Below are 19,758 nucleotides of genomic sequence, written 5' to 3'. Positions count from 1 at the left end.
GGCATTGTCCCCATCTAAGTTGGCAGCTCGCTAAATATAGACCGACAAAAGCTTCTTAAGTAAGAAACCGCATAAGTTCCTTTCCGTGAGCAGCGCCCATGAATGAGCACACAAACACTTAAGAGAAAATCCCTCGTGCTTTTTAATTCTAGATGAAGCATTACGTGATTGAGTCAGAGAATGTCTTCTGGTGTGGCGCAGATGTCAGAGCTGCTCAGTCACACCAGGGACCTGGAGAGAATTGGACACACTACAGGGAAAGAACATATTCTTAGCACCCCCTTCCAGCACCTTAGTAGCCTTAGCTCCCTTCTCAGCCACACGGTGTAGGAGGGACAACCCAACACAGCAGCAGCCAACATGTGTGACATGGGGGGATTGGATAATCTGGTGGCGAACACGGCCTACCTTAAGGGGGGCGACGAAAAGGAGATGAGGAAGAGGCGGCGCAGCCTGTCCCTGCCCAAGCCAGAACAGTGTGTGTCCATCCGCGCCGCAGTGGGGAAAGAATTTGAGATGCTCTGCGAGAGGCAGCCCATAGGGAAGAAGTTCTTCCGGACGTTCCTCCTGGAGTCCAACCCGCAGTACGTGGCAGCTGCAGAGTTCCTGGACGAGCTAATCGACTGGGATCTGGCGGAAGGCGCTGGCAAAGATAAGGCGAGGACGAACATCATCAACAAGTTCTGCAAGGCTGATTCCAAGAGCTTCCTGTCCTACCTGACAGGAGAGGTAGCGGACAAGTGCAAGGCCGTGTCGGACAAGGACTTTGAAGAGGTGATGATGGGCAAGGTGAAGGATGCCACACGGGAGTACCTGAAGGAAAAGCCCTTCACAGAGTACCAGACCAGCCCTAACTTTGACAAGTTCCTGCAGTGGAAAGAGTACGAGAAACAGAAAATCACTGATAAGTATTTTCATGAGTTCAGGACCCTTGGAAAGGGAGGCTTTGGAGAGGTAAGTCATCAAAAAGTTTACAGTGCAGCTGCCTAACTGACAACAGTAGTGAAATATTACAGTTGTAAAATGTAAACTTGAACACTGTTTTAGCACTGTTTCTAAGGTTATGCAACAGTTACAGTGAGAATTGGAATGGTACAAATACTAATGATAAGGGATGATAAAGAAGTCCCTAAAAATTATAATTGTTTGTACCTCATCTAACTACATACTACCCAGCTAACACATTTGGTTCCTTGGAAGTTGTGGAAATGTTATGTTTTTGTTTGCAATTTGTTCTGAGAACGAAGCCATAAGTTTCCTGACCAGTAAAACAATGGTTTTTTTAAACGTTCTGAGAACAGAATAAAACATTTCACCTCTTCTGAGAACGTACATTTTTAGGTTGCAGAGAGCTTCTGAGAATGTTTTACTATGGTTACATGAAAGTTTTCCTGGGAGGTTTTATTAACCTTCTGAGAACATGTTTCAATAATATTATTAATATTTTACCCCCTTTTTCTTCCCAGTTTCGTGATATCCAATTGCGTTCCGATTACGATCTTGTCACATCGCTGCATCTCCCCAAAGGGCTCGGGAGGGGGGAAGGTCCTCTGAAACATGACCCTCCAAACCACGCTTCTTAACACCCTTCCGCTTAACCCGGAAGCCAGCTGCACCAATGTGTCGGAGGAAACACTGTTCAACTGACGACCAAAGTCCACAAGTAGTCACGAGTGTGATGAGCCAAGTACAGTCCCCCCGGCCAAACTCTCCCCTAACCTGGACGACGCTGGGCCAATTGTGCGCCGCCCTATGGGACTCCCGGTCACAGTCAATAACACTTTTAATAACACTGCTAGCTTAGTTTGGATTAACGTTTTTGGTCTCCAAGCACAGACGGAAGCACATGGAAATTCCTTTCCTTAGGCATTAATCATACAAACACGTTTATGTTTTATTGTGGCACGGCATCAATGAGATTCTTCTGTTCTCTGTCCATGGAATTAGTCTACTGTGCCACCAGGATAGAGCTAGCATGCCATGTTTTTTTGAACTCATACAAAGCTGTTTAAATCTATTCAAAGATACCCCATTTCAAAGGAAACAAGCACTCATTAAGTTCAGGTGTGGACAATTAGTGGGCGTGGGTTTTTGTTGATGCTGAGAACGGAATGTATATGTTTTTAAATAACATTCTTATAATGTTCCCTGAATGTTACTAAATTTATGTTGTGGTTTTTATGGAAAGTTTTCTTAACGTTCTGAGAATGGAATATATATTTTAAATAACATTCTTAGAATGTTCTCTGAACATTACTAATATTTTCTTGTGGTTTTTATGGAAAGTTTTCTTAACGTTCTTGGAACAATTTGAGAACTTGAATCCTGTAGGAAACGTTATGCTGTATTACTGAAACTCCCACAGGAAAACATTGTTTCTTAACCTTCTCAGAACAATGTGAGAACATGACTTTAAATAGAACCATGATGAAACCTGTAGGAAACATTATGTTGAAGTACTAATATTCCCCCAGGAGAACATTGTTTCTTAACGTTCTCTGAACTATTTGAGAAACTTCAAACCAGTTGGAGAACGTGCTTAGAACATTACCAACATTTTAATTAAATGTTGCCATGTTTGAACTTTTAGGAAACATTCTGTTAAAGCAATGAAATACCAAGAAAATATATTTTTTGTCAAGTTCCTTAAAGGTTGACTTTGGGCAAAAATGCTAAAATTAACGTCTTTAATCTGCATAACTGATCAATGCACCATCCTACCAGGTGATTTAAAGCTTAAAACAAAATGGATGAATAAGATATTTGGCTACAAGTTTACATGGAATGCCGTTTATTTTTTTCTTCTTTATTTAAAAAAATTTGACCCCTTTTTCTCCCCAATTTCGCGGTATCCAATTGTTTTTGGTAGCTACTATCTTGTCTCATCACTACAACTCCCGTACGGGCTCAGGAGAGACGAAGGTTGAAAGTCAAACGTCCTCCGATACACAACCCAACCAAGCCGCACTGCTTGTTAACACAGCGCACATCCAACCCGGAAGCCGTCGGAGGAAACCCATGCACCTGGCAACCTTGGTTAGCGTGCACTGCGCCCGGCCTGCCACAGGAGTCGCTGGTGCGCGATGAGACAAGGATATCCCTACCGGCCAAGCCCCCCCCCCCGTATCCCGGACGACGCTAGGCCAATTGTGCATGCCCCACGGACCTCCCGGTCGCGGCCGGTTGCGACAGAGCCTGGGCGCGAACCCAGGGTCTCTGGTGGCACAGCTGGCGCTACAGTACAGAGAAATGCAATTTCTTACTAATATCTACAACTTCCGTCCAAAAACAAATTCTGTGAAATGACCTCAACACACACTGGAGGAGTTCCTGGCAAGCTGAAGTGGCTAGCTTAGCTAACGAACTAGCTACAGCGGTTGCTTTGTGCAACAAAAAAAAACTGAATGACACATCGACAAATCACCAAAGGCACATCCCAATTCTGCTTAAAAATGTTGAAAGGGCGGAGTTGGATCATTTTTTGTGCCCATAGTCGACCATTAAATGTGCTGAGAATGTTCCAAAGCCAAGAATCAATCCTGCACCATTCCCATAAAGTTGTGGGAAGGTTGTATGCTAAATAACCATAGGACAACCACGCTCTCACCAAGCTTTAGAAACATGTGGTTCTCTGAATGTTTTGTGCTAGCTGGGTTATGTGATAGCTTGGGGATCTTATCATACATTTCTCAGACGTATTAGTTTCAGTCCCTCTCTCTCTCTGCATAGGTGTGTGCCGTGCAGGTGAAGAACTCAGGCCAGATGTACGCCTGCAAAAAGCTGTGCAAGAAGCGTCTGAAGCAGAAGAATGGTGAAGGCATGGCACTACTGGAGAAACAGATCCTGGAGAAGGTCAACAGCCTGTTCCTGGTGAACCTGTCCTATGCCTACGACACTAAGACCCACCTGTGTCTCGTCATGACCCTGATGAATGGCGGCGACCTCCGGTACCACATCTACAACATTGGCGAAAAAGGCCTAGAAATAGACCGCATCAATTACTACATTGCACAGGTCACCACAGGAATCCTCCACCTGCACTCCATGGATATAGCATACAGAGACATGAAGCCAGAGAACGTGCTACTGGATAGCTTCGGCCAATGTCGACTCTCGGATCTGGGGTTGGCCGTGGAGCTCCCTGGCGAAAAGACCATCAATCAAAAGGTAAGGGCTCTGATAGGCTGAGATGAACTCGTCATCCTTGTTGTTTACTGACTGTACATTAACAACAATGACTGAATTTTTTTTAGAGTAGGGTGAGATGACATGGTATTATTGATAAGTATTTATCCATGGTCTATCCATAACCAGGGTTTTACATTATTACCATCCCACTGGGCATAAACTTGTTGAATCAATGTTGTTTCAACATCATTTGTAAACTTGTAAATTGTGATGTAGAATCTATGTGGAAAATACATTAGATTTTGAAAAAAAAGTAATCAACTGTTGTTTTGAGGGTGACATTTCAACCACGGGATTATGTCATCATGGTAACAAAATTTCAACATAGACAAACCATGTGTAAAATATGTTGAAATTGTAGCTTTAAAACAACGTCAGATCTTCAACGTTATGTCCACTATCAGAAAAATAACATTAGGCTGGGCAGCACCTCTTACTGGAGATTTGATCTGTCTACAGCTAGGCTTTGGTCTCCCATCCAGGGTTTTAACCAAGCCCAGCTATGATATTTGTCACTGACTTTTACCAATGTACTATCTTGGGAATGACTGACTGTACACTGCCCTTCCAGCATTATGTACAGTGGGGAAAAAAAGTATTTAGTCAGCCACTAATTGTGCAAGTTCTCCCACTTAAAAAGATGAGAGAGGCCTGTAATTTTCATCATAGGTACACTTCAACTATGACAGACAAAATGAGAAAAAAAATCCAGAGAATCACATTGTAGGATTTTTAATGAATTTATTTGCAAATTATGGTGGAAAATAAGTATTTGGTCACCTACAAACAAGCAAGATTTATGGCTCTCACAGACCTGAAACTTCTTCTTTAAGAGGCTCCTCTGTCCTCCACTCGTTACCTGTATTAGGGGGGGGGCTCAGGTCAGGACATGGCCAGGATAGAGGGCTTACTGGAGGCTAGTGCAGGGGTAACCTGGTGCAGGCATGTGGTGCTGATGTTACGAAAGAGCTTTGGTAGAATTCAGGGATATAAAGTCCCTGATAAGGGGCATGGTGAGCATAAGGGTAGATTGGCATATGTAAGGCTTGAATCAATTTTTTTTTTTTTTTTTTTTTTTTTTTTTTTTTTTTTACCTTTATTTAACCAGGCAAGTCAGTTAAGAACAAATTCTTATTTTCAATGACGGCCTGGGAACAGTGGGTTAACTGCCTGTTCAGGGGCAGAACGACAGATTTGTACCTTGTCAGCTCGGGGGTTTGAACTCGCAACCTTCCGGTTACTAGTCCAACACTCTAACCACTAGGCTACCCTGCCGCCCCAATCAATCAATCAAAAGTTGTGCTATGCCACTGATTAGCTCAACTATGTGAAGTATTGTGCTGTAGTCCACAGTTGATATAACACTGAACATTTTGTTGCTATGGTATGGAACCCTAGAACTAGGCCTAAGCAAACCCTCACTTCTCTTTCTCTGTTTCCTTCTCTGTCATCACATCTCCCTCCTCTCCCCTCCTCTCCTCCTCCCGTCTTCCCTCTCCTCAGGCTGGCACAAGTGGCTACATGGCCCCAGAGATCCTGAAGAAAGAGCCTTACCGAATGTCAGTGGACTGGTGGGCACTGGGCTGCAGTATCTACGAGATGGTAGCAGCTCGCCTGCCCTTCAAGGACTATAAGGAGAAGGTGCAGAAGGAGGAGGTGGCACGGCGCACCCTCGAGGATGAATGCAAGTACGATCACAAGAACTTTGACGAGGGCACTAAGGCCATCATCGACCTCTTCCTCAAGAAGAAAATTGACGAGCGTCTGGGATGCAGGACCAAGTAAGAATTGACCGCAGTTTCGGCCCAGAGATATTCCTGAGTACATGGGCGAACCAGGAACAACTCTAGGGCCCTCTAGAGGTTTTTCTGGTCAGGTCACATGTTCAGGAAAAACACCTGGTTCTAGGTATCAGGTCAGGTGGACTTGGGGGGAATGTATATTTCTCTGACTTCAGCGTGTTTCTCTCATCCAGGAACGAAGACCCAAGGAAGCATGAGTGGTTCAAGAGCATTAACTTCCCTCGACTGGAGGCGGGGCTGATCGACCCACCCTGGGTTCCCAAGCCCAACGTGGTCTACGCCAAAGACACGGGGGACATCAAAGACTTCTCAGAGATCAAGGGCATTGTGTTTGACGACAAAGATGACAAATTCTTCAAGGAATTCAACACGGGGGCAGTGCCCATTGCTTGGCAACAGGAAATGATTGACAGCGGACTTTTTGACGAGCTGAACGACCCCAACAGGAAAGAGTCGGCCCCTGGATATGACGACGAGGAGAAGAAATCTAAATCCTGCACGCTTTTATAAAAGCTCCTCTATACTATAGGTAGGACTTTTGTAATTTTCAAAGCTATCTCATTAAGAACATTGTGACGATAATCATATCCACAAAAAAAGGTGTGGCAGTAAAATCCAGGGTGGCAGTAAAATCCAGGGTCAGGTCAAGGAACGTATTTCCACCATTTCACATCTTTTTTTGTGGATATGATTCTTCCTGCTCTCCTACATTGTAATGATCATGATAAACCACAGCACTTACGATGATATCAGCAATCGATAAGGAGCTATAGGTCATTTTGCCTGTATCATTGAGCAGAGTCAGTGTCTGTGGTATAATCAACAGCAAAGAGCTAGACCAGAGCCAGAATGGGAACTGTGCTTTACAGGCACTGGCATAGTTGCAGTAGCAGGCTTCTACCACAAGGTGTCCTCAGATATCTAGATATGTGGATATTCACAAAACCTTCTTCTCTGTATTGACCTGCGTGTAACATCTTGCCTTTTTAAAATGCATATGGTAAGATCACCTGTTCATTTTCTTGTGAGTTGTGGTTTTATTGGATTGCAATGCTTTGACTCTTAAAGCCTTAGAGAGCATTAACTCTCACTCCTTCACAAGTCTATCCCAATGACCAACAAACTCCCAAACCATATTTTAACAAATTTATAAATAAATATAAAATGGATGTCACTGTGTTCAGTCTCATAAGCTATTTTTAATAGTATTATGTAGGTTTTATTTCAAGTGCACTATAACAATGTATATTCTAGCTTATTTTCACCCATTAGTTACATTTAAAGGCCCAATGCAGATGTGTATATATCAATATCAAATTATTTCTGGGTAACACCTGTAATAGTATTACATTAAAATTGACAAATTACTATTTCTCAAGTTGTCTGGGAGGGGTCTGAGTGGGGAGGGGAAAACTGAAAATTAGCTGTCATTGGCAGAGAAGTTTGGAACTCTCTTTGTTATTGGTGAATTTTATCGCCTGATGATGTCACCGGGAAAGCCAAAACTCCTGCCTTTGCAAACCTGCTAATTAGGTTCTGTGTCAATTGTATTTTCAACAAGCAACTATCAGGAAATAACACTGATCAAATTGTGTTAGTTTCATCAGCTGTTGTACAATATGACACAAAACACAGGAAAAACATAATTTTGACTGCACTGGGCCTTTAAGAATGTGTGCGCATCATAATGCACCTTACTAATTAAGTATGTTAATAGAATTGAGAAACCAAGATGATCATTGAGGATTTCAGTGTCTGCATGGACAGTTTATTATAGTCTGTGTAGGAGTTGAATGGATCTCAGAAGAATGTTAAATCAAAAGCTGGTCCTGTTTTGTGCTTGTGTCTTTGTTACGTTGAGCTTCTCGAAGTGACATTTGATTTGTAATTTTAAAATGTAAATCTCTATTTCTTTTTTTTTAAGGGATTGGGGATGCTTGTGGTATGTGTATGCTGAATGGAAAGGTGATATGTGCAATAGGAAATTGTAGAAAATCAAAGAAATAATGAAGGCTTTTTATATATTTATTTGAAAATGTTTTTTTATTTCCCTGTATAATCTGTGTAAAATCAGTTTAAATTTAACCTCGTGCCCCTTTTCTCTGCCTGAATTTTTCCCACTTGATTTGAGAGCCAGTATGTTTAATGTCACAGTCTTTTGCCCTAGCGAATTCACCTCCAACTGCCTCAATACTCACAATACAGATATCATCTACCATAAACTAATTACATCTATCTTCCCCCATTCAACACTCAGATCAGATGTCCAGCAGTTTATGTTTACATAACATATTACTGCCAGGGCTCCATTTTTAATCTGATAAATATCATTTACTAATGGATTGAAACACAAACTCTGGCGTGTAAGTCTTACAGTTTGGCGAAACACAGACACATTTGTGAACAGGTTTTGAATGTGTGGGACATAAACATGTGCGGTGCTAAATCCTGAGAGAGGCGACCTAACAGGACTGAGATGTTCTGTTGGCGGGTGTCTGTTGTGGGATTAGAACGGGTTTAGATGGAAACCCAAGACACAACCAGAGCCTCATCACACGTAATGGCAGATGAGGGAGTCATCTGTGGACGACTTGTTGACAACATCAACCCGTCGTCAGGTCTCGTGGAACATGTTTTTACCAGGCGCCTACGACCTTCAGCCAATGTTTAGTCCCAGGGTCTTTCAGAGCAAGGAGTGCAACTGTGGCCTTCCAACGCGGCCCTGCTGCAACCTCAGCCTCCACATGCACACACTCCTGTCCTACACACACACACACACACACACACACACACACACACACACACAGACACACTTAGACAGACTTAGACAGACACACACTTGTTACCTCTGTTGTGGCACTGGGTATTGAAGATCAAAGTGGGGCAGGGTGTAATTTGGGATATGTGTTTAGTACATGCTTGTCTTTAGGATTAACGTGTTATCACGCGTGTGATATAACCCCATTTTCCTCCTGAGGAATCAGTGTGCATGTTTGTGTGTGTCTGTGTTTGCCCCGTGTGTGTGTATAATATGCACATGCGTGTGTGTGTATAATATGCACATGTGTGTATGTGTATAATATGCACATGTGTGTGTGTGTATAATATGCACATGTGTGTGTGTGTATAATATGCACATGTGTGTGTGTGTGTGTATAATATGCACATGCGTGTGTGTGTATAATATGCACATGAGCGTGTAGTACAGGTGAGAAATGGCTGAACAGTAGACACAGAGCCTATTGTCTGTCCAGAGGGAGAGCAAAGGAGAGCCCAGGCCAATCGCGTGGGAGGATGAGGAGGAAGAGGGCTGGTCATGGCTCCCTGTCTGACACTCCAGTTAGTTTACAGGGGAACTGTTTAGCTTTTGGTTTACATTCAATTTCTCCAGCTTCATTGCTCGAATTTTTCACATTTCTACAAATAAGTGAAGTCCTCCGTGCCGTCCAACAGAAACATGGTGTCTGTGTTTGACGTGCTTCCTCTCAGAGGCTCAGTATGGTGTATCCATGGAGCCAGACCCCAGAGCCCCCTGCCAGGGTGGGGAGGAGATAGGAGTAGCAGGCCTGGGAGTCACAGAATAAACACACACACACACACACACACACACACTGCATCCTCTCTCTACCAATGTCCGAAATTACATCCTCCTTCTGCCACCATCACCTGTCACTTACAAGCACCAAATCCCAAGGAAACGGGTTGGTTGGAGCTCATCAAAAGTTATTGCATCCTGAAATCTGAGTGGACTGCAGTGTACCGCTTACTGCAGTGTCTTGCCTCCAGACTGTAGGGTGGCAGAGGAACAACACATCAAAAGAGTGAGAGAGGATATATAATGATAGAGATACGGTATTAAGGAAACATTTTACGACATATACTCCTTTTCCTGAGTGCTGAGAAATGATGGTGCATGTGTTAATGTACTTAAATGCAACCTCTGGGGTTACTAGCAGAGCATTCTTTGGCGGTTAAGTGTGTGTGTGTGTGTGTGTGTGTGTGTGTGTGTGTGTGTGTGTGTGTGTGTGTGTGTGTGTGTGTGTGTGTGTGTGCGTGTGCGTGTGTGTAGGTGCGTGTCCGTGTGTGCGTACGTGAGGGATAGTAATAGTGTCTTGGACGCAGGTAAGATTCCTCCCTGTTGGATCTGTTTCCCATAACCATAACACACAGTAATAGAAGTTGTCAGGTGCTACGTGTCTCTAAGAGTGTATCCAGTTGTAATCTAATTATGTGGTGCTTTAGTGCATTCTTTTTTGCCATAGTAATGTGACTGATGGTTGGCACAGCAGGCAGTCTGGACTGGATCCAAGGCCATCGCAGTGTGTGCATATCTCACCTGTCTATACCTCACTTAACTTCCCAATGTGTGTGTGTGTGTGCGTGTGTGTGTGTGTGTCTGCGCGCGTGTGCACTCAGATCCTGTCCCCTCACCTGTCTATGCCTCACTTAACCTAACACTGTATACCCATGACCCAGGCAGCCTCACAGTGGAAATACACAGATCTATTTCACTTTCATTTCAATCCCAGTCCATTCAGGAAATTTGATGGAAATTCAATTAATACGTTTTGTAAAAGTCTTCATCTGTAACTACAGATTTTCTGTGCTCAATTAGATTTCATCCCATCTCTGAGCTGTTTTCCATGCCCACGGTTGAAAGCAAGTAGGCCAAAGTTGATGATCCTCAACCACCCTTTAAGACAGTGCAGTATCGTGCCCCAGACCTGGATTCAAAAACTATTTGAAGCCGTTCAAATACTTTCTGTAGCCTGCCATTAGTGCCATGTGGGCGGGGTTTGACATTTTGGCTAATAATCTACTAGGTTGTTAAGCCAGGAATGCTCAATAAAGCTCAGATAAAGTATTTGAAATTATTTCAAATTCTATTTGAACCCAGGTCTAATCCTCAGTCCCCTGTTAAGTTTACAGTTGAGAGGTCAGTTGCAGTGCACTGCCCTCAGGGTTTTTTTTTGACAGACATACTAATTTAAGAATCACTACTTTGGGCTCTGTGGTGCCGTCTCAATAAGACTGTCGATCAGTTGGTATTTAAGTTCCGAGTCCGACTGAGCTCAAGTTGCCTTTTCAATCACTGTAGCCGAACGCCTGTTGTAAATACTTTAACTGGTAACATACCAATACCACATATCTAAACTATGTGTAATTTAATCTCTCATATTTATAGTTCTGTTGGTTGACATTTTACATGCGAAGGCAAGCAAAGACACAGTAGTGAGCTCTACAGATGAATGAAGACATAGACATTAGACCATTTTATATGATAATGGTGATGAGAAACCACACACACACGCACACACGCACACACACACACACACACACACACACACACACACACACACACACACACACACACACACACACACACACACACACACACACACTGAGCCCAGATGTTACTGGACTTGGTCTGTTGGCTTCCCTTCCTATGTTTATCCCAGCATGCATAGTTGACTCTTCGTGTCCTGTAGAACATTATTTGGTCCTGTGCTCTTTTCCACTGTGCCTCTTTTCCACTACAACTCCCATAAAGTCACCATCCATGCCTCTTAGAAGAGGGCATTCTCCAGACAGCAGCTCTAGTCACATGCTTTGTCAAGCCATTATCACATAATAAGTATGTGCTTTCACAGCCATTTATAACATAACACCATTCCTTCACTGCAATATTCCAGGTATTGTTGTGACAAGGACATCTTAATGAGTTTCTTGGCTGAGAAGTTAGAATAAAAGGTGTTCTGGATGGATCACTTGGGCATGGTCACACATGCATGCACGTACACACAACCCACACACGCACAAACTTACCTTCCCCGCTCACTATACACACACATACACACACACACATATGCCCCGGCCCTGGCACCTCTGAAAGCAGCCTTTGATGGCCTATTTTCTCATTTGCCGTTTGGGTTGGCATCGGACAGGCCCTCCTCTCCCATCCAGTGTGGGCCCAAGGCGCCTCCAGCCCCCCTTTGAAAGATTCATGGAGCCTGCAGGGAGTCAAACTGCTCTCACCTGTTGTCTCTGGCAGCCCGAGGGGAGACGATTAGCACCCCTTGCTGACAATATGCTCTTTGTTCCCCTTCCTTCTCTCACTCGCTTTCGCTGCCATCACACTCGCTTCTCGCACTCTGTCTGCCTCGCTCTCTCACTCAGTGTCACTCTTTCTCTCTCTTACTCTCTGTCACTCTCTCTCTCATTCTCTCTCTCTGTCCTTTCCTATGCCCTTGTGGGCAGAATGGGCGGTGTGTGGAAAACAGTTGAGCACTTTATCACAGATCAGCAGGTTAATCCTGTACAAATAGATTCTGGAGCGGGGTCACATATGTCCTGCGGAGGTCTCGCCATCCGGGCCAAGCCCAAACTAGCTTTAACTCATCTCAGTGCAATTATATGAAGATTTAGAGGTCGAACGCTTAGTTTAAACATTAGTATCATCGTACATGAAGTAGATTAGGCTAAAAGTTACAGAAAAATCTGCTTCCTGAAGCACTGTTCCATTCTGAATGCATTAGCATCCATTAGAAGGGACCACTAGGCCTCCCATAGATGTCTGAGTGGTGGGAATGTGTGAGAGGGCCTGTGTCCCTTATGGCCAGGGAGGGCATGAGATGCCGACACACACACACACACACGCACACACACACACACACACACACACACACACACACACACACACACACACACACACACACACACACACACACACACACACACACACACACTGCGGCCAGGCAGAGCATACATGTGTGCTGTGCTGAGAGCAGGCAGTGTGTGACATTTCCACTGCAAAGGGTCAAGGCTTCGCAGCTGTATAAAGTGGCCTTTATTGGCCAAAGGAAGAAAGGACTCTGTGAGATCCGGGTAAGCTGATAGGCTCCTCTTTACATTTAGTGTATAGCGCATAGTGGAACCCATTGAAGGATATTGGTTCCCTAGAGGAACATACTGTATTGAAGGAGTGGGTGTGGCACATTAAGGAGAGTCTTGTCTGATGTCAGTCTGTTGCCACCCTCAAGGTAGTGTTGTGTGACTGTATGCAACACTGCAAATTACCACCACACATATTATCAACACGTTCTCTCTTTCACAAGTTATTGTCCCCCAGGATGAAATCGGGGCGGGGACTGTGGATCTGTCTCCGTTCTTTTGTCACACGCAATATCTCTGACAGCCCTGGCCAGATTTTGAAGAAACATGGATGAATGTTGCGTCTTGCCATAGAGATCCATCATTTACAAAATTAGTAAAGGCCCATTTACTGTTACCCTTGTTTACCGTTACTCGTGTGGCTACCCTATGGCCTGTATACAATGTAAATCGACATGACCTTTCCTTGTAATGATTAGCCAGTTTGGGTTATAATTGTATGATAGAACCTCACTTACTTTTATATATAATTAACCATTCATCCAACCCAATCCAACAAAATAGACAAATGTGTATTAACACATCGCCATGCTGTTTGTGGAAGGATCTGCAGGCCTTCCTCTGAGTGGAGGAGAGCAACCCAGGAGAGGCAGTAGCAAATCTCCTCTCAGCATCACTCTGTAACAAACGTTGCTTCTGTGGGCCATTAGGAATGCAGCCATCACCATGCTTTAGGGCGCCGCTGATAGGCCCTGACAGATTGAGTCCCCCTCTGGAGCTCAGCCTTCCTGCTCTCAGACATACTAGAGCTTTATTAGAACTCCAATCTCACCTAGAGGAACCGCGTTTCCCAGCATGACCTGCTCCACTCTTGGCCCCTGATTGGCTGACGGCCCCTGACGCTCTCCTGCCCATGGCTCTGATTGGTCGGATATCCCGGCCTTGGGCGCAGCCAATCCCACGGCAGAGGAAATGGGTAGGACACGTGTAGTAAATCAAAGGAGCCCGGGCATACCTCCAGCCAGGACAAAACACCCAAGGAAGCAAATTAGGTTAAAAAAAAGTCTCCAGCCTGCGCAGCGACATATAATCTCCTTAACTGAGATACACAGATGTCTCTGTATGGAGTTTTCTCTCAGCCATACGTAGCACTTACAGTACAGCTCTGCCAGAAACTACTTGAAGTGATCATACTAACAGTACAGAAAGGTACTATACACTACATTTCAATGGAAGGCGGAGACGCAAGGAGTCTTTGAGCGATTTAACCATTGGCGACAAGAGACCAGGTGACCACAGTTTGTCAAACTTTATGATCAGCAACTTTATGATCAGCAATGAGCCCACTTGATAACCAATCAGTGGAAGGAGAGTCTTGCAAATTAGCTTTGACACCGTGCTGGATAGGCTTATAACCACCATGCTGTTTTTATCCTGTACCGACAACGGGAGATCTTGCTACAAAGTATATCTTCTGGTATAGCCATACTGTTAGGAGGGTTTAACTCGTCTAGACTGAAGTGGGTGTCTGGCCTGATGACAACCTGAGCCGTGACTGAATATTGGGCAGCGTTGATATGATCCTATCTCTGACAGGAAGGTTTAACGTAGACACACGGAGCTGTAGGGCCCACTCACCTAAACAGCATAGACCACAGAGTGACATATCTATTGGATAGACACTTTAGTCTGTCATAAGCTTGACCTCTGTCACCTTAACACACAGAGTGGTCAGGATGTGAGCAAGTCTTGCTTCCCTTCCTCTCTCATTGACTCTTTGGCTCTCTGTTTCTCTCAGGTGCGTATCCAGACTTTCTTTGTATACTGTAGGTCTACTGTATAATATGCGTGTAGAAAACCAGACCATGATATGCAATGCTACGCCAAGGAAACCTGAAACTGCAGCCTTTTAGCCCACTGTCATCTCTGAGATCTGCTTCCTGTGTTGTACAGTATGTTATAGGGGTGCTCTATCTCCCTCTACCTCTATGGTGGTGTGTATGGGAGGAGGGGATGAGGGTCTGAGGAACTCTCTTACATGCTTTACGCTAGACCTCCCTCGCCTTAAAAAGCCCTGGTCTGTTCTCTGAGCGGTTAGTTAGACAGTTACTAACAGATTGAACACCTTGATGCGTTCAACATGAGGGGTCACTGATCAAGGGACTTTCCAAATGAAGACACCTCTGAATTACAATGGCTTATGATGGATATGTTTTAGGAACAGGCGAGGCCATGTTGTGCCGGTGCAGCAGTTACCTCTCCTTTGATGAAAGTGTGTGTGTCTGTGTGTATCTCTCTCTCTCTGTGTGTGTGTGTGTGTGTGTGTGTGTGTGTGTGTGTGTGTGTGTGTGTGTGTGTGTGTGTGTGTGTGTGTGTGTGTGTGTGTGTGTGTGTGTGTGTGTGTGTGTGTGTGTGTGGAGGGACGAGGGGTTCTGCCTTTTCTATAAGCATGAGAGATTTATGTACTGTATATATAGTGTCCTGCAGATAAGTGGACTACAGCATAACTAGCCATAGGGAAACAAACAAGTTCTTGAATAAAGGCTTTCTGTATAGCAATGTCTGTGTGGCAATCCTCTATGTCGTAACTGTGGTTGTCAATAGTGGGTTTGATGTGGAGGTTTCAATAATCAGTCATACAAACACTAGCTGGAACAAGTCAGAGGAAAGAAATTCAGGTACACATATTAAACTTTTTACTTTTTCCAGGAGCAGGGTTGAAGGACAAGGATGAGGTGCGACTAGACGAAAGCATCCAGCAGGCTTTGGGACAGAAGAAACAGTCGAAAGTAGATTTTATATGTCCCCATGCAACCAAAATACCCTGTGTCCGTTGGCTGCCACTGAATGTGTGCTTTATACTCTCACACCTAGAAGAATGAACCCCTTATTAATGGTGGGGGTGTGCTGCCAATCATAGGTGTCCATACTTTGGAACGAACACACAAGTCGTCAGTTAACGCTGTGTATTGTTCCACATTCGGGAATATTGGAATATATTCATTTGGGATATTTGCAAAGGTAGAGATATAAGTTGTGGTGTGTCAACAAGGGATTTCTCCTCTTCAGAGAATTAACTGATTTAGTCTCACATTAAACCTCGAGGTGTTTGTTGTCTCTAGTTATTTTATCACTTTTATTTCACTCACCCTTTTATTATTATCCTTTTAACCCTTTTTTTGTGTCAGCCCATCTTTAATCTCATCCCTGTCCTTGGTTGGTTTTCAGGGCTCAAGCAGTCACAGCCTGTATTCGGCTACGTTTAAGAGTCTTTCCTGGTCAGGTCATGTGGACTGGAAAAACTGCTGGCCCTACGCTTAACCTCTGCAGCCATGGTTGATGCTAGCTCTCTGCTAGCTTTCTCTGAGGAGGCCTGTGGTTGCTCTATGGTAATGCTCGCAGGCACAGTGTCTGTAAAGTGATCCACAATCTATCAGCAGGCGATCACATAGCAGGAGGGATATCAGTGCCATCTCAGGCATGTTCCAACTCCTGGGTTGGGCTGCATTCTCTCCGTTATACTATACTGTATTTTGGGTAACGTTACGATACTACAAATCAAAACCGGACCATCGTAAATATCAGAGACTCAAAGATGAAGACGTTAATATAGACTGTCAGACTTCCCGTCAGGATAGTGACTCTGTTCATCTTTGTGTTTTTGTAGTTGTTTTTTGTTTTCTCCAAGTTTCCCTCCCTCCATGTCACCCAAACTAGATGTAGCAGCACTATCTAGCATTCCCTGTCAACACAAATCAAAGAATATGACTCTGAGATGCAGAGTTTCCCGAACCTGAAATATCTAGGCACGTTGAAACACAAACTGCGACTCAGATTCTATTCAGATGACATAGGCCTGGTCTTGAATAAAACACAAACTTCTTCTGCTCCAAACTTTTTGACACTTTTTAAGAACAAGGCATAACACTGTCTGACTTGGCCCCCACCACCATATGCTAAAAATTATCATACAAGTTTCTCTTTGTATCCATTTTTAAACATTAAGGAGAAGAATTGAGCCTTTGTATGAGGGAGGTTGTGTGTTTATACAACAGCGCCAGCACCAGGAACAAGAGAAAGACCCCATTGCTGCCGGTGGAAAGGGGGAAAGACTCAGAGTCTGGGGGCTGGGGACTAGAGGTGGAAGAGAAGGAGAAAGGAGCCCTTTGAGTGACAGTAATTTAGGAACCTGGGCTTTTTATGATTTTCCTGCTTTAAGGAAAACATGCAGAGTTCTAGGTACAGCACTTTGGACCAAATCAAAGGGGTCTTTTTCCTCGTCAGATTTTGTGTGTGTGAGGGTTATACATATCCTGTCTATGTGTGTGCTTGTGCGTGCGCTCGGCGTGCGTTCGTTTACATGCATGTGTCTGCCGATGCGAGTTTGATGTGCGTGTACTCAAAGGGATTAAACACTTTGTCTAAGAGACTAGTGGAAGCATGAAAAACTCAAGACTGGGTCCTCTGGATACAGCAAAATGTGAGCACATACTATACCACAGTTCTTTGAGTCATGAGAGGTTCACACAAACTGCTTGTAAAATTGTAATAAATCTGAGTGTTTTCATCCTAGCATAATCATGTTGTGTCCCTCACTAAAGTGAAGATGTTTGGCCCATGTCCAAGCACTCGGCAACACTGAACAATAATACTTTTCTTTCCATTATCTTGCAGACAACAGAAATGTGTCTTTTGCTCACAACCCAATTTGTATTTTCCTTACAGCTCAACATATGTAGAAGAGGAGATATGTTTTTCAAGTCCAGAATATTCATGGCTACTGACAGTGCAAATAGGATTTACAGTACACAAACCCTGTATAATCTCACAGCAAGCTGTCACCACCTCAAACGATGCATATAAAATGTTCAAATTCCACCGGCAACAAATTATCGCGCAGGGGAACAATGTGTAAGGTTCCCTTAATGGCTCCATTGATTGATTATTGTTTTCATCCACGTCGAAGCGGTGCAAGAAATGAATAGGAGCCCCCAAGACCCTCTAGCTTCGTGCATACAGTGCTCAGGGAGGCTTGAGGTTTGGAGGTTTCAAAACCACAGTGACCCTTTTTCTCCCTCCGCTTCATTTCTGGAGTTTTTCCCCCGAAACGAGACACTGGATAAATTATGTTCAGCATGAAGGCCCCCTTGTTCACTCAAAATAAGAAAGAAAGACACCCTGGTCTGGTAACAGAACTTCCAAATAAATTCCCCTGAAGCATGTACTTTTGGGCACACTAGTTGGCTGCAGTCGGACTAGTGGCTGGCGGATTTGAGATGGGGAGGACTAGTGGTGGAGAAGAGAGACAGGGAGCCTGTCTCATTTCTCCATGATGGATGAGCCTATTAGCTGTCCCAAGTAAGCCCAGGTTTATCCTTTACACACCTCACAACCAGCGCATTGTGGCAGACACATGTGTTGATTATGGCAGGGGAAACGAATGGAGGATGAATGCAGTGGTTCTAGAGGTTTGGACAATGCAAAATGGTTGCCTTGTATACTGAGACATATGACATATGACAAACAGACCCAACTATACAGATTCTGTATTATACTACAGAGCCTTCAGAAAGTATTCACACCACTTGACTTTTCCACATTTTGTTGTGTTACAGCCTGAATTTAAAATAGATTGTGTTTAGATTGTTTTATCACTAGCCAACACACATACCCTCATATTGTCAAAGTGAATTTGTGTTTTTCAAAATTGTTTCAAATTCATGAAAAATAAAAAGCTGAAATGTCTTGAGTCAGTAGGTATTCAACCCTTTGTTATAGCAAGCCTAAATAAGTTCAGGAGTAACAATTTCCTTAACAAGTCACATAATACGTTTCATGGACTCTGTGTGCAATAATTGTCACACCCTGAACAGTTTCACCTGTCTTGTGCTTGTCTCCACCCCCCACCAGGTGTCTCCCGTTTGTTCCCGTTATTTCCTCTGCATTTATACCAGTGTCTTCTGTCTGTTGCCAGTCAACCAGCGTGTTTTCCGTGCTCCTGTTTTTCTAGTCCTCCCGGTTCTGACCCTTTGCCTGCCCTGACACTGTACCCGCCCGCCTGCCTGACCATTCAGCCTGCCCTGACCACGAGCCTGCCTGCCACCCTGTACCTTCTGGACTCTGACCTGGTTTATGAACTTCTGCCTGTCCTCGACCTGCCTCTGGCCTGCCCCTTTTCAATAATTATCAGTGACTCAAACCATCTGCCTCCGGTGTCTGAGTGGGTCTTGCCCTGTGTCATTATAGTACTAACTGGCCCTGACTGACCCAGCAGACTCGGACCGGCTCCGTCTCGCTGTCTCCCTGCAGGGATCCACCATTGGAAAACATGAGGAGCTACTTCAGAACCTAATGGAAGGGCTCCATTCACTGGCGGAACGTTCAAGACGTTACTGGAGCAATTCCGTGGGCGATCTCTAAGGCAGCATGCCACAACGGAGACCTCCCAGATGCTCAGTAATCCCCCTACCAGTGGTGGTTTTGCACAGCCTAACCCGGCTTCCGAGAACCTCGCTTACCCCCTCCGGAGCGTTATGCTGGGGATCCTGGAACCTGCAGGGCGTTTCTTTTCCCATGCTCCCTCATTTTTTACGCTAATGTCTGAAAAGGCGCTCTCCTGGGCTACAGCAGTTTGGGAGCAACAATCCGCCATTTGCCTTCATCTGGGAGATTTCATGGCAGAGGTGAGGAAGGTGTTCGATTCTCTGGTATCCCGGAGAGAGGCAGCCGAAAACTACTTGGATTACATCAAGACTCCTGTAGTGTGGCAGACTACTCAGTAGATTTTCGCACGCTGGCCGGCGAGAGTGCCTGGAATCAGGAGTCCCTGTTCGATACCTTCCTTCATGTACTGTTGGAGGAGATAAAAGACGAGCTC

General features: G+C 44.4%; 1 protein-coding gene across 1 annotated transcript; it reads left to right on the top strand.

Moving 5' to 3' along the window:
- Positions 1-275: 275 nt before the first annotated feature.
- On the top strand, positions 276-6,565 carry LOC139383150 (rhodopsin kinase grk7a-like). The gene is made up of 4 exons (XM_071127508.1): positions 276-954; positions 3,730-4,167; positions 5,692-5,969; positions 6,164-6,565. The coding sequence occupies exons 1-4, from the start codon at positions 361-363 to the stop codon at positions 6,498-6,500; spliced, it is 1,647 nt and encodes a 548-aa protein (XP_070983609.1). The 5' UTR covers positions 276-360; the 3' UTR covers positions 6,501-6,565.
- Positions 6,566-19,758: the final 13,193 nt, after the last annotated feature.

The sequence above is a fragment of the Oncorhynchus clarkii genome, chromosome 24 (genome assembly GCF_045791955.1).
Source record: "Oncorhynchus clarkii lewisi isolate Uvic-CL-2024 chromosome 24, UVic_Ocla_1.0, whole genome shotgun sequence".
Classification (NCBI taxonomy): domain Eukaryota; kingdom Metazoa; phylum Chordata; class Actinopteri; order Salmoniformes; family Salmonidae; genus Oncorhynchus; species Oncorhynchus clarkii.
This window is presented reverse-complemented; position numbering and strand designations above follow the sequence as displayed.

Excerpts from the sequence above, each read along its gene's own strand:
- LOC139383150 (XM_071127508.1), top strand. The coding sequence starts at position 361 with ATGTGTGACATGGGGGGATTGGATAATCTGGTGGCGAACACGGCCTAC. Across the intron at positions 955-3,729 it reads GAAAGGGAGGCTTTGGAGAG|GTGTGTGCCGTGCAGGTGAA; the intron begins GTAAGTCATCAA and ends CTCTCTGCATAG. Across the intron at positions 4,168-5,691 it reads AAAAGACCATCAATCAAAAG|GCTGGCACAAGTGGCTACAT; the intron begins GTAAGGGCTCTG and ends CCCTCTCCTCAG.